At 33.6% G+C, this 15627-nt stretch overlaps 1 protein-coding gene and 2 long non-coding RNA genes across 5 annotated transcripts; all 3 read left to right on the forward strand.

The window, feature by feature from the left end:
* Positions 1–107: 107 nt before the first annotated feature.
* LOC310732241 lies at positions 108–7438 on the forward strand. Of its 3 annotated transcripts, XR_014535415.1 has the most exons (9): positions 108–2256; positions 2368–2461; positions 3222–3524; positions 3619–3873; positions 4530–4757; positions 5166–5318; positions 5406–5440; positions 5608–5949; positions 6137–6258. It is a non-coding gene; the product is annotated as an uncharacterized lncRNA (long non-coding RNA). The 3 variants fall into 3 exon arrangements; XR_014535416.1 differs by having other exon boundaries at positions 172–2256; positions 5608–7438; XR_014535417.1 differs by having other exon boundaries at positions 173–2256; positions 4562–4757; positions 5608–7438.
* Positions 7439–10157: 2719 nt separating this feature from the next.
* LOC310732223 lies at positions 10158–10682 on the forward strand. Its single transcript, XR_014535403.1, has 2 exons — positions 10158–10433; positions 10565–10682. It is a non-coding gene; the product is annotated as an uncharacterized lncRNA (long non-coding RNA).
* Positions 10683–10759: 77 nt separating this feature from the next.
* On the forward strand, positions 10760–14627 carry med18 (mediator of RNA polymerase II transcription, subunit 18 homolog (yeast)). The gene is made up of 2 exons (XM_083552393.1): positions 10760–10975; positions 12424–14627. The coding sequence occupies exons 1-2, from the start codon at positions 10903–10905 to the stop codon at positions 12975–12977; spliced, it is 627 nt and encodes a 208-aa protein (XP_083408519.1). The 5' UTR covers positions 10760–10902; the 3' UTR covers positions 12978–14627.
* The last annotated feature ends 1000 nt before the right edge of the window (positions 14628–15627 follow it).

Raw genomic sequence — 15627 nt, forward strand, 5'->3', positions numbered from 1 at the left:
CATACAGCAAACTGCACTATGAGAAAGTCATATATACATTATGTACAGTATATATGCCTTAAGTTTTAAGGAACTCTAAAGGAAAATGTACGTAACCATATCCAAGTTTAATGTTTTAGATGAGAATGCCAAAAGATTGCATTGTTAAATCAATGCCTTACAATTAAAGGAGGTCAACGTTGCTTGAGTCTCTTTGAACAATGTTCATTTATTGCTGGATATTTTAGTGCGTGCGTAAGACAAAAAAATGAGTTGATTGATAACAAAACATTGATAGTAAGTGCCAGTTCATGCCAGTCTATTCAGAGGCTCTTGGCCTGTGCCACATCCTTATATTAAGTATTAACTATTGTACAACTTTGGCTGCACATGGTCTTGTGTTGAAGAGTAAACTTTGATTTGTGACATACAAACCATGTAAGGGCTCTTTAAAAATCAGACTATATTGTGAACTATGTCAGACAGTGCCCCAACACACAATGTGAGGGCATGTGGCATGTGGCGTCCATAAAGACATGATTTGCCAAGGCTGGTATGGAACAAATCGAGTGGCCGGCACAGAGCCCTATTTCAACGTCAGTGAACATGTATAACCTTGCCTTTCTGTGTTCATTAAATAATATTTAATAAGTTATGCAAGAAGAATTGTGGAAATAATCTAATCAATCATCCCACAAATCAACACCTTACTTAATTACACTAATTTGCTCCAGCAAAGTTACACCACCGACTCTAGTTAAATTGTTAACGCCTAGATTTGGTAAACAGTTTCTTTTGTTCTTCTGACCTCATTAAATGACCTCTTTTATGAAAATTACGTTTTGGTTTTGGTTTTTCTTTTACAACCGATCCTTTTAAGTGGATGGACAAAAGTATATAGTGAGAGATTTACTAATCGGCTTTGCCATTGTCAAATGTGATGTGACTCACATGTAGATGTGACTAAATAGTAAAGCTTATCGTGCAGAGTGGGTTGAGGAAAACATTTCGAAATGTGGGTTGAGGGACATTTTTTTACACATTCTTCCACTTCACCCCCAGAGGAAACTGATGATTTATGATTTTTAACAACATACAATTCTAATTTATGATGGCTACAATTGTTCTTGAGCTCTTGACTAAAAATTTTATTTCGTCTGAGACCATTGACACTGGGGATACAAGATAATATCATTGTAAGCCTGTTACATTGACAAAGTAAATAAATTAATTAATCTGTATATGGATCTAAGATGTAAGTAGTAGATATGAATATAGTAAAGCTGATGTTTGCACGTCACAGCAGACCTGCTAACCTATTCAGTTTCACAATGTGTAGTTGATGATGTTTAGAGGACATGTGGAAAATGCATTTGTTTTACCATTTTTTTTTAATGTATAACAGAAATCCACATTAGACACATAAATAATAAACATGTTTTTTATATTTTTGACAGGTTTAAACTTTGAATAATTATAACAGAATCAACCATGCATAGGTTGTAATACATTTTCATGACCATGCAAAATATCTATATAAAATGTATATATATTTATAGAATTGTATAAAATAAAATTACAAGGGAATAATTATAACAGAATTATTATAATAACAAGGATAGATATTTACTCATTATTCAAATTAATCTACTTTTCATTATGTTCTGTTCTCACGTTTCCTCCAAATGCTAAAAGTAAATGCGTATGGATTGGATACTTAAAAAAGGTGTGAATAAGTGTGTATGTGTTTAGTGTGTGTAATAGTGTTTGTATGTGTTTCCAAGGTGCTCTGGGAGGGGATTTCTTCTGTTTTGTGCTCAATGTTGCTCAGATAGGGTCTAGTTCCAGAGAGACCCTAAAGAATATAAAAGATACATCAGTTACTGAAAGTGAGTTAAAATACATTGTGTTTTGGGATTGTGAAAATGTCTGTTTGACCTACAATTAAGTGTCTTACACTTATAGTAACAACAAAAATTAGATGCACAAATGAATACCATTATTTTCTCAAAGCCAGATTTTTTGAATTTATAGTCTAGCTTCTTTATCACACATCATTTGTCTCTTTGCATAAGTGTTTTTCATCTGAAATTAGATCTTCTGTGGTGACTGGTTTAGTTCTTGGTAAATAGGATCAATCACACAAGAGGTTGCAGTATGAAACTCAGATCTGGGGTGCAGTCTTACAGCATCGACCTTTGAAAAAACCCACTCATATCTATAAACAACGTTCATGACAAAAGGGAGATCAACAAACAGTCCCATCTATTTTAAATAGTATTATGTACTTACTAATATTTTATTTTTTTATTTTTTATCTTTATGAATTCTAATTTCAAATTGTTATATTCTAATAATGGAGTTGTCACATTTTATTTTCTATTTCAGCCTGCTTGTTTGCATGTGAAAAACCCTTCTTTCAACATGAGAAGAATTCTTTGTATTATCTTGTGTGCTATTCATTTGCCTATTTTAACTTATGGTAAGTAGTAACTCTACAGCATTGTGACAGATACCATTTAATTTTTTTATGATGAAGTTGGAACAGGGTTTAAAGATTTTTGAACATAACATGCATTATTTTACTGCACATTCATTATATATTGAGAAAAGTATATCATAAAAATATAATTTTAATCAAAAAGTATTTTACTTAAATACTTTTAAGTACAATAAACCAAGACATACACAGAGTCTTGGTTTATTGTACTCAAAAGTATTTTTGAGTATTTTTATTGTACTCAAAAGTATTTAAGGTATTTAAGGTATTTAAGGTATTTAAAGTATACACAGAGTCTTGGTTTATTGAATTTTACCTGATTCGGAAGTTACATTTTGTAAGTAATAACAATTATCAAGAATTAACCAAAGAATTAATTAAAGGTTATTGTCCCCGAGTTTGTGTCTCATGAAACTGCAAAGTTTTAAAATAGTTTATATAATTGTTATGTAATTTAAAAGATTTAAGATTTTTATTTAACATTATACTGTTAATATTTTACTCATAGTAACTTCTACAGTACACTTTTGTGTAGAGGTGCAATTAAATATAATAACTAATAAAATGTCTAGGTGCAAAAGTTATAAAGAATATTAGTTTTGCTAGGTTTTGATTCTAAGATTATGAATACATGCTTCACAGTTTGTTAACATGTGTTTTCTTATACTAGCACAGTAAATATGTGGATGTCTGATTTTTACCAAGAAACAAATTGCTCCTGTTTTGCTTTATGCTCTCTTAGCCTCTGTCCAGTATGTGCCACTGGGCAACAAAGTAACATTACCATGTGACGTTTATGGTGACCAAAGAACCATAAAGTGGTTGCACAGAAACGAAGACAATGAGTTAAACACTATTTTTTCTATGATTTCGGGCTACACTTTCCATAACAAACTTCTGTCAGTCAGAAAAAAGTTTACCAGGAACTTTTCTTTAGAAATCAGTCCTTTCACTGAGATGGACATGGGGACATATGTTTGCCAAGTGTGCATACTTAAAAATAAATGCACTGATGGCAAACCAGTAAACTTATTACCTCAGTTTGGTAAGTGGAAGTCAACCCCTATATAGTTACATAATATTGCCAATTTAAAGTTTGTTAAAGGAAGCACTGGTCACAAACTTTATGTTTTTTACAGCATTAAAGGCAATGTTTATTATAGAAGGTGATCAATTCAGTTATAGCTGCCACTACAATTTAACCCCGAAAGCGGACTGGAGATTTGAAGCTCTTGGAGAAAACATTACCATTTCTGTAAACCACAAATGGACAAATGAAGGTGTATTGTTCATTCCGGATGTTCATCCAGCTAATGCAGGCAAATACAGCTACTGGGGAGAAACATCAACTGGACAGCAAAGAATGTGTTTTGTGTCTCTGTGTGTACTTACAGGTAAGTTTATTCAAAATAATCATTTAGTTTTATAAAATATCTTAGATATATCATGCATACTGAATAACTGAAATCAGTATGGATAAAAAAGCTTGTACAATAGCTCAATTGCTTGTGAATATTATCTCTCAGAAAATCTTATAATTCAATAATCAATTATAATAATCAATATAATAATCAATATAATTTACTAGAATGTTCAAAGCTCTCAAAAAACAACCAAACAACCAAACAAATTAATAACTTTCATAAAAACATAAATTAAATGTTTGTTTAATCAAATTCAATTATTCTAACATGATGTGAATATGAGTTTATCAGCACTAATGGTTATGAATTATGTTTTTATTTAAAAAAAATATATTAAATTGTCAATTAAATAGTCAATTTTGGCATATATACTAAACTCCATTTACGTTCTATATAAAGCAGCAACCAGACTTTTGTTTTAAATGTAAGATTTTAATGTTTAATGTATGAATTTTAGTGTAGTGTATGTATGGCTGGTTTTATTACATGTGTAGTGTATTACAGTTATATAATACACAATGCATTTTGACTGGGCTGTGATTTTGTTAATAAACTTACAGAGTGGTTCCATTGTACAGTGTAAGATTCTGATGCATGATAATTTTTTATGTTCACACTTTTCACAGTCAGAGCCATAAATCTGACTGATTCTCCACAGAATTGTACCCTGTACTGTGATGTAGATGTGGATGCAGATGAAGATGACTTGGCAGATGTGTTAGCAGATAAATGGAATATCTCAATTACTGGGAGAGTAAACAAGCCAAGGAGTTTTTTGAGCTGTAGGCTGCTGAGAAATGTGTTAGAGACAAACAAATTCAGCCTTGTAGATGTCACTGCCACGCCTTACTCCTGTAAATAATCTTGAAAATTACAACATTAAATTTTATAATTAAGATATATAATAGAGAATGGAAAAGTCTGTACTGATAATCGTTGCAGCTTAGGTAAAAGATGTGTTAGCCCTAAGTTGTGCAATACTTCTTTAGGCAGTTTAAAATGTTTTTTCTTTTGAATTAGTCTATTTATATTTGTTGGATTATTTATTAGACTGTTTTAATTATAAATTGCATATAAAATATAATATAATTTGAAGCAATTCTTCTTATACTTTGTTAAAATATGATGTCGAATTAATTTGCATGTAAAGCAAATTACAATAATAATTATTTCTATAATTATAATGATAAAAAAGAATGGTTTAAAGGAAAGTGGCCATACATTCTAATACTTGTATTTTTTCAAACTGAATTAATTTTCAGATGCTAGTCCATCTGATGCTATTCCATCCAGTACAGCAGACAGACGGTACAGCAGCCGTCCCCCAGTAGCTGTATTAATAAGCATGTCTGCTCTTTTTTTCATCATCATCATCGCTCTTGTAATATTTTTATTTGTTTTACGACAAAAGGCAGGTGAGAAACAAAATATTTACATAAACAAGATCACAAAAAAATTTATGTGGGAGATTTGTCTTTAATAAATCATGTTTTATCATGCAGACAGAGGCTCTAGAGGTGCACACAGACATTCAGAGGTAACTGGCATGACCCTTTATTATTTCAGTTTGTTGAAATGCATGTCATACTATATTTTTCTTTTACATTTAAAACTAACATACCTATGATTTTCTTATTTATTTATTTATTTATTTATTTATTTATTTATTTATTTATTTATTTATTTATTTATTTATTTCTAAAGCCGGAAAATGAGTCTCAAGTGATTTATTCTACACTCCAGCTTGGTAGATGTCAACAGGAGATTTTCAAAGCTGACAATGAATGTGTGTACAGTCAGATTAAATTGTAGAAGGAACAGCAGCTTTTCCATAATGCACTTTAATGCACTTTGTTACAATATTGTTACTATTACTGGTTCTTTTATGTATTTATGTATTTTTTTATATATATATGTTTGGGCCTAAATTAATAGGATAGAAGTGTAAATAGTAGCAATTGTACAAATTGACAAGTCCAGATAAATATGGAAGTATATGTACAGCATGTAAATATTATATATATATATATATATATATGTGTGTGTGTGTGTGTGTGTGTGTGTGTGTGTGTGTGTGTGTGTGTGTGTGTGTGTGTGTGTGTGTGTGTGTAAAACATGTACAGTGAATAAATATAAAGTCTATAGCAGTAAAGAGATGTGTTGAAAAGTTCAAAAGTACAAGTAAATAGTTATACGGCTATGGCAGTGAAAAAGTACAGACACTGTTGTAAAGGTACAACAAGTAGAAGGTTATAAGACTATGGCATTGAATAAAATGTGCAAAAGTTGAATAAACAAGGCAGGATGTACAGTAAGGTATATATAGATACACATAAAGTAGTAGTGCAGATGTATGTATGGAGAGAATTAGAGGTATAAAAATCACTATGTACATTGTATGTACAATTGTACAGAGGCTGTATACAGTGTTTATAAAGTGATCTAACGGTGTAGTGTTCAGTAGGGTGATGGTGGATGGAAAAAAGCTGGCCCTGAACCTGCTGGTTCTGGTGTGTATGTTCATGCATCTCCTTCTTGATGGAAGGAGGTTAAACAGTTTGTGACTGGGATGTGAGGAGTCCTTGATGATGACATGAGCCATGTGTAGACATCTGCTGCAGTGAAGGTGCTCAATGGCAGGTAGTTGGGTGGCAGTGATGTGCTGGGTGATTTTGACCACCCTTTGCAGGGCTTTACGTTCACAAACAGTGGAGCCTCCGTACCATACAGTGATGGAGTTGATCAAGATGCTCTCAATGATGCAGCGGTAAAAACTTAAATATATACTGTATGTAATGTATATGCAACTTAGTTTAGTACTGTTTTAACATCAGTTGTTTATCAGACTAACATGTTCACTATTTATTAAAACGGTATTTGTAACATGGTGGTGCTAGCTTAATATAGAACTGTAAATTGCATATAGTTTAATTAACTATGAATATGTACATGTCTGTGCTAAGAAAGTAGCAGATTACATTAATGTCAATACTACTATTGCAGTACTAATAATTCAACTGTAATACTGGTCTGAACGACTGCCATGTTTACTGAACTGTATTTATTCTGATTAATTTTGATACCCTGTACTTTTCATTAAACCCTAAATTTTATAAGATTTTGTACTGTACCAATTTTAATTACTCACTTTTTGTACTGCATAAGAACAGATTTGTGAATGTGTGTGTACAATGAATGGCAATTAAATAATGAACTCTAAATGTGTGTGGAACTTATAAACTACTTGCTCTCAGAACCAAACGGTCAGGCAGCACACTTGAATCCTAAACTGTGTTTATTAATTGTGCTGAGATTCTGTACACGTTCTGCCATGAACTGTAATGTTTTCTGCCACCCAAAAATCTACAACCGATGTATCTGAATAATATCAAGTTCGTTGACATGTGTGTATGTTGCTTTCTGATGGACGGTTGTATGATTCACGCTATTTTTGCACTTTGCTCTGTATGTTTCCTAGATGGGCTTTGGATTATTGTGGTGACAGTGACCAGGATAAAGAGTTTACTGAGAATGATGAAGAATTCTGTCTTATCTTATTAGATTTTATCTTATTATTTTATTAGTTTTAATAAAATAATGTTAACTTTATCATTTCACTAAACATTTAATAATAAACAATTATATGGTCTGTTTCTTATACTCTAGATATACATAAGTCTCAAGGACAAAAGCAACTATTCGGGCAAAGAGAAAGTGAAGCTGTTGGAGGTGGTTAAGTTCTACTTTAATATGCTGAGGTTTTCTCTCCCTACACATTTTGCAGCTACATCTTGGTAATATTACACTCCTGTTATTATTCATATCATGTGCAGTCAACACATTGGATAGCAGGAGGTGAGTGTGTTATAGCCCTTTAAAGCTAGTGTTATTATTCACGCACTTCACACTTTGCACCCAAGTGGCCTTGGATAGCAAATTATAAATAATCTATAGAATAAAGAATCTATAGCACAAGATTATGGGTAAATCCCCCACTGTCTCCTTCCCCCACCTTCTCATTCTGATTTTACTGTTAATGAACAATACATTTAAATATAAGTCAGCAGATACTGTGCACACTTATTTGTTGAAGTAACTAATTGTTTAGAAAACTAACTATAAGATATGCCTATTCAAATTAATTTCATTTTAGATGGCACTTCAAACATTACTGGAAGCACATTAGTCATTACTTTTTGCTACCACTCTTTGTCCATCACCACTATTGCTTTTGTATACTGTTGCATGAGAAGCAAAAAAGCATCACTTTATACAAGATACTGGAAATGTTTTGTGAGGTGATTTGTGTATTAAAACACTGCCATATTTATTTTATTGTACCAACATAAACTCAAACAGGTCTTGAAATGTATCTGTAAGCACAGTATGTGCCTCATTTTCTACATATTTGTATTATCCCATCAAATTTCTATGTTTAAAATCTAGAAAATTAGGTTAATTATCTCATTTTTATAAATGGTTGAAATTCCGTATATAATATTTTACTGTATTATGTGTTTAGTATTTGCTCCATTGTAGATTGTAAAAAAGCAGATTATGATTAGATTGTAATTTTCTTGACATTGAGCAGTCAAGTTCAAGTATAACCAAAAGTGTAATACTGCAACCACCATAAAGTGTGAATGTCAATGTCAATGTCAAATTTATTTATATAGCACCATTTATCCCAACCGAGGTTGTCCAATGCGCTGCACATATTATAATAGACAATTGCACAGAACAAATAAGCAATAAAAACATCATAATAAAGCAAACATTTCAATACAACTTCCTCACTAAGTATATGCTAATTCAAAAAGATGCGTTAGCACATGTGAAGCACATAAAGACACAGTGAAGTAGGAAGCCAATAGTGCAAAGTAACATGCAGATGGCATGGTATCAAAACAGTGCATAATGTATGGTTGTGACAATGCACAGTGTGGGGTGAACATATTATAGCATATTTAATTAGTGTTGATATTACTCACATACTCACACCTTCAGATCAAGGGGCTTCAGTAAAGAATTGCTAAAGGATATAGAGCATGTGACTATGGGTAATCCCCCCACAACTCACTCTTCACACCTCCCCCAAGTCACATAGTGTTTGTTTTCTGCTACGTGATATAAAAACCACAATGTTTTTTGACCCTCTATCTAGAAACATTAGTCACGTGCAGGAAAACTTTAGTTAAGTATTACGAGACTGAAACGCTCTCAAAAGTATGTGAACCTATCAGTTTTATTTATTTCTAATGTTATATTAACTTTTTTACAGGTTATTAGAAAATGCACCATTTATTATACAAATTCATATTTGCTTTATTATAATGTTGTGTTTGAATCTTCATCCATAAAAAACACAGGCACTATGTTATAATTCTTTTTCCCTAAACTTTGGGCAAAGCACCAAATGTGTGTAGGCACCATTTAGTGTGTGCATGCTGTCTTTTTCTTTTTATTATACTTTATATGGCAGCCCATAGAATGCTTTCTACACCCTTTTAAATGACCAAGTAATATATCACAGTCAAGAAAGAAAAAAACTAACAAAAATGAACCCCTAAATTTTACATTCTATGCAAATAGAGAGAACTAATGAATTTAGGAAGTGAGGTTATATATAAGTGACAGCTTGACTTTTTACCATAACATTTAGTACATTTCTTTGTGGCTTTTTTCTTTCTCAAAAAATGCTTGGCCCACTTGCAGGTATATCTAATTTATTTTAAATTATGAATATATTGTACACACAACACATCAAGAACTATAAGGATGGATTTCGACTGTAATTCATATAAACCCTGAACAGTTCAAATGGCCTGAACAGTTCTGTATTTATTCACTCATCACGGAAAAGTTCACCGAACAGCACACCTCAATGATAAAACTATAATGAATGGACATTCGATAGCACCCAGATGAGGATGGGTCAGGTTCCTCGCAAGCTTTTTCTCTATTAACTTCTCAGGGAATTTTTCCTTTTCACTATTGGCTGGCTCATTACGAATAAACTTTATGTACTAAACTTAGAAATGTATATCTCTGATCTGATCTATATCTATGTAAAGCTGCTTTGGGACAATGTCTAGTTTTAATTATTAAAGTAAAAAAAAAACTGAAGATATTGTTAAACTTCAAATAAGAAAAAAAAACAATGTTTTAAAAAACGATCCGCACACAAATTAATAATGTGTTAGTATTGTAATAATTGTTTTAATATAGTGTTGCATTACGGAAGGCTGCAAAAACTTTTCCAAAACTTTTTTTCCCATCTCAAAGGGTTTAATTTCTTATCGCACCTTGAATCGATTACTAATTTATCATAATACATTTCAAACAAACAAGAAAAAAAATGCATGGATTTTGTTAACGCATAACGTCAACAATAAAAGTCCGACCATAGACTGTGTATTTTTGCTGGACCTGGCAACCTCGATGAATGTCAACTGAGCATGCGCATCATAAAGGCCGATAAAATTAACAAGCTAGGTTCTGATCATATAGAAATGCATCATTTTAAGTAGGTGAGTGTGAGTTTAAACCTATATATGTCTTTATACATGAATGCCGTCAAATTGTACAGAAATCTATAATCAGTAAAAAGTGCTCGCTAGTGTTTTGGTAGTTATGGTTGCTATTTCTCACTTTATTGCAGGCAGTGCGGCCTTCTCCTCCTCGGTGGGTATTTGAGCTGTTGGGGGCTCAGAGCGCCGTAACGCTGCAAGATACTGCGCTGAGGTTCTGCCACACGACTCTTCCGTAATATATATATATATATATATATATATATATATATATATATATATATATATATATATATATATATATATATATATATATATATATATATATATATGAAATAAAACAGCCACGTCTTTTATATCTAAAACTCATTTATAAGCATTGTTGTCTGTCTGTAAACGGCTAGCCAGAGTCGGACCACATTTGCTTCCTCTCCGTGCTGTGTGTTTTCCTACTCTGAATAATTGAGCGATGGAAACTCCACAAGTTACTGTCATGCCTGTTACAGGGGGCACAATTAATATGATGGAGTATTTGTTACAAGGTAAGTAAAAGTGAAGATTGTTATTGTCATGTATTAGGATTGCTGTGGTTGTTACCAGTGTGCGTCGTTAGAGGGCGCTGGAACAGTGGAGAATAAAGTGTTGTGAGAAAATAATGGAAGTTTCTTTCGGCTTCTCCCGTTAGGGGTCGCCACAACGGATCCTCCGCACGTTTGATTTGGCACGTTTTTACGCTGGATGCCCTTCATAACGCAACCCTCCCCATTTATCCGGGCTTGGGACCGGCACTGAGAGTGGCTGGGGTTGGTTGTGAGAAAATAATGGAAGTTAAAAGGTGCTTGGAAAATGCACAGGTGTGTGTTATTTTAATATAGGCAGAGATGTTACTTTTATTTATTTATTTTTATTTAAGCATTCATAGAGTTTATTACAGAAAATAAGCATATGTGAGAAGAGATTATCTTTCAAGTATAGTTCACTATAGTGAGACCACTAATTGTAAGTGCAAGACAGCGAGGGAAAGACAACTTTCAGTGCTTAAAAATGTGAAGAATGAACACCTTCAGCCTTAGGTCCCATGTGTCAGGTAACATTGGAATAACAGAATATGTGTATAACAGGAGGGAGAAAAGAAGAGATTGTCTTCGTGTAATAACAGACATCATCGTACAACAAAGTAATAGTAGAACAGTCCACATGTCGTACAGATGTGTTAAATATCATTATCCAGATGAGTCCAGTGGAAGTGCATGTCGACTTGTTAACCGCGTACTCTCTCTCCGGTTTGGTGTCGGAACTTCCCTCGTTTGTACCCCAGACCCTCGAGTAGAGTTGAGTCGAATTGAATCACCTTCACCTTCCACTACAGGGTCAAGAGTCTTATAACCGTCACGCTTACAGGAAAGAGCGACCAGCTGCAGCGGCATTTTGGGGATTTTAGTTTTTTTTCTTCTTCAGGTTTTAATGTTGTAAACAAAAACGCTTCAAAAAAATTTAGTGGCTGAGAGGTGTCTAATGCCTTAGGGTGAACATGATCATGATTGGTTTCTGTCTTTTTAGTCACCCAGTTCTTTTAACAAATAAAACCTGGAAAAATATCACAGCATTCTTTTGCATGCTCAAATGAACTTTCCCCATTTAGACTTTCTTTTAGGTAGCATATGATCACGTAATACTGTGGTTGAATGGATGTGATTTTGAAGTGTATATGAGGTTAGATTTTATTGTGAAGGAGCATTTGCTAAAATTCTCTCAGCAGAGTTCACCTGTAAAGGGAAAGCAACCCCAAGCTAAAACAACTGTCCTGTCCTGCATCCTTTACTAAAACCCTGTACTGGTTTTTCCATCAGTTACAATTTGTTTCAATTGATGATTGATTTGAAATTTAGAAATGTGCTATATTAAAAAAAAAAAGTGGTGTAAAACCATATGACAAAATATTGCTTTAGTTATAAAAATGTATTTAATTGTATGTGTTTTTTTTTCACAGGAAGTGTACTGGACCAGTCCTTGGACAGTCTCCTCCATCGGCTTAGAGGTTTATGTGACAATATTGAGCCAGAAAGCTTTGCTGATCATGAGCTTGTCTACCTTCTAAAAGGTCAGCAGGGAAATCCATTCATTTTAAGAGCCAGACGGTCGCTTGCTCACCCCACTGCTCCATGGCATCTACGCTACCTTGGGCAGCCAGAGGTGGGCGATAAGAGTCGTCATGCCTTGGTACGGAACTGTGTGGACGTCGCAGCCTCGCACAGCCTTCCTGACTTCCTCAATGAGATGGGCTTCCGAATGGATCACGAGTTTGTGGCTAAAGGTCATATTTTCCGCAGAGGGGCTCTCAAGGTGGTTGTGAGCAAACTGTCTCGAGTGCTTGTGCCGGGCAACACAGACAACACTGAACCTCTGTCTCTGTCTTACCTAGTGGAACTTAGTGTGTTGGCACCAGCAGGACAGGACACGGTGTCTGAAGACATGCGTAGCTTTGCTGAACAGCTTAAACCACTGGTTCACTTGGAGAAAATTGACCCCAAGCGACTCATGTAGGTGCTAAAAGCCGCCCTGGCTGTACTGACTGAAGTGGAAACAGAATTATTTGAAAGAAGGTGGCATCAACCTGAAACATCAAACTGTGAAATTAATGGAAATGTGTTGAATTTTCAGCTGAATCATTTATTCATGCCAGCAGAGCCCTATTTTTAAAAACAATTAGCTTTTCACAGAGATAACATTTGTTTTGTATACCAGTGTCCTACTTAGTATTGTCAGTGGTTGGACTACTATATTTTCAATAATAATAATAATAATAATAATAAAAATCCTTATCTACCATTGCATGATTTCTTTAATCAATGTCCTTTTTGCACCGAGTATTTTCTTTGCACTGATTTTGCACTAGGTGGCTCTCTTAGCTTGTTTGATGCTTTTCCTGTTTTCTCACTGAGTGGCATGTCTTTTATACCTCACAAGTGAGAGATGCAGTTGCTATGGCAATAATTAGACGTGAGAGCTGCACCCCCCACCTCCACCACCAGTATCTCTAATTAGCTTTCTCAATTGCTTAATGATACATGGACCTGTGAAAGCTCTCCTTTCTTTCCTGACAGAAAAGTGCAGATTTTTTTTCTCTCCCTTATCTGCTCTCATCTCCACTATTAACTCATAAGAGCTGACACCAGAGATGGCATCTAGAGATGAGGCCATTACTCTTCCGGTGCTCCAACTGGGATCCCACTATTTAAAATGTATGAGAGAATTTACCATTAATTTCTGTTTTAGTATATACACTCATTTGAATGGAGATAGAAATTACTGAAGTGCTCATGTTTGTCTTGAATGAATTGAATTGATGTTGGCTTCCTATCATAAAGAGGTGGATCGGGTATGTAGTATGTATGGTATTGAAAATCTCATCGGCCCTGTGATGTCACGCTAGGCAGGTTTCCAGCACCTTGTGAATTGAGTACTTTCTCGAAGGTTGTAAAGCAGTAGGTTGGTTTGAATAAAAAAAAAAAGCCACATTTAAATGTATTATTAATTTGTGTGTGTGTGTATATAATATATAGATAGATAGATAGATAGATAGATAGATAGATAGATAACACTTGAAACTAATTTGATTTGATAACTTGGTCTATGCAATGATAAAAAAAATAGAAATAATTCAATGATTGCTATGGATCTTCCTGGTAATTTTGCCAGAATGGCAATTTATACAGCACCGGAAGCTGTATTACTTTATTGCTTAATAAAGGCAGCTAAAAAATTACTTCTGATCTGTGAACATTTGGGAAAATATTCAATATCATTCCAAATATTCTTCCTTTGAAAGCTGTTATTTTTGTGAATCTGATAAGTGGTGTATCATGTTAGTTATGATACTCTTTCAGTGCCTCACGTGTAAAAAGGTGTTATTTTTTCAAACTTGTCATCATGTCTTAATTGAACCCCCCTCTGGCATACCTTTAATCTCTTAAGGTCTTTGTGAATTTTGGGTGTAATCAATGCTGTATCGCTGCAGTATCACTTTAGGTAGATTTAATTAGATGTGTTTTTGTGAGAGAACTTTTCATAACAAGAAACCGATGTGCAAAATCAATGCCTAATTAAATACCATTTAATATGTATGTTGATAGTCTGCTATCTGCAAGATAGCGATGAAATTCGCACCCAAGTCAATAAAGAGTGTGTAAAGCAGTATTCCTGGTAATGCTGTGATGCTCACACTTAGCTCTGGACTGGTCTCCACAAGACATGCTTTCAAATGTATTTATTTATTTTTTATTTTATTTATTTATCTAAAAAAAATATTCACTGTAGTTTATTGCACATAGTTTATTCTTATATCTGAGTAACTTAACCAGGTCTACTTCTAAAAGACTACGTAACTAAATAATAACTATAATATACAAATGCCTTTTTAATTAGCAACAACTAACTTTCTTTTGGCCTGTTGGTTGATGCGAAATGCAGATTGTTGTGTGCTAAATTCTTGGTACCCAAATCCCAACAGAGTGTTGAACTCCAGGTTGCATATGACTCATCAGAACACCTCATACCTGTTCTATGTTTAGCATGTGCCACAACACAATTGTAATTTTTGAAGTAAATGGCAACACACATTGAAGAATCAGTGGGTGTATTGTGCAAATGAGTGTATCTAAATTGCAGGTGTGATGGTTGGGGATCAGTAAGTATTCGTGCATGTGTATGGATGTGGTTTGTGGATTTAGGAAGTGGTAACATTTGTCACTTGTGGAATATCCAAGTGCATTAGGTTTTATCCTCAAAAGACAGATCATGCATTATATCTTAAGGAAACCTATTTTTAATTCCCAATTCCAAAAATGATTAATATCAAATAATATAAAATTTGAAAAGTGCTGCAAGACGAATTTCTTTCCCCCTAGTTTTATTTGTATTTAATAGTATGTTTAAACAGTGTATTGTGTGATAGGCATGCAGCTCATACACACGTGCAGAGTCATTTATTCATAATTATATAATAAATTGGTTTTAATGATTGTATTTATTTGCTGCATATGGAAACAACTAATCAAAAATCATCTTGATGGTATTATGGTGCCAGAATAAATAAACAAAAACTGAACAAATCACCTGTTTAAAATTAGTTGTATTACTTGTGTTAATGTTAAGTTCAAACTTTTTTTGAGAACTGAAAAAAAAGAACAGGTGT

Source organism: Silurus aristotelis, assembly GCF_946808225.1.
Source record: "Silurus aristotelis genome assembly, chromosome: 1".
In the NCBI taxonomy this organism is placed as follows: domain Eukaryota; kingdom Metazoa; phylum Chordata; class Actinopteri; order Siluriformes; family Siluridae; genus Silurus; species Silurus aristotelis.

What these genes read in the sequence shown, in the direction of transcription:
- med18 (XM_083552393.1), top strand. Translation starts at nt 10,903, where the DNA reads ATGGAAACTCCACAAGTTACTGTCATGCCTGTTACAGGGGGCACAATT. An exon ending in GATGGAGTATTTGTTACAAG is followed by an intron (nt 10,976 to 12,423) that starts GTAAGTAAAAGT and finishes TTTTTTTCACAG; the next exon opens with GAAGTGTACTGGACCAGTCC.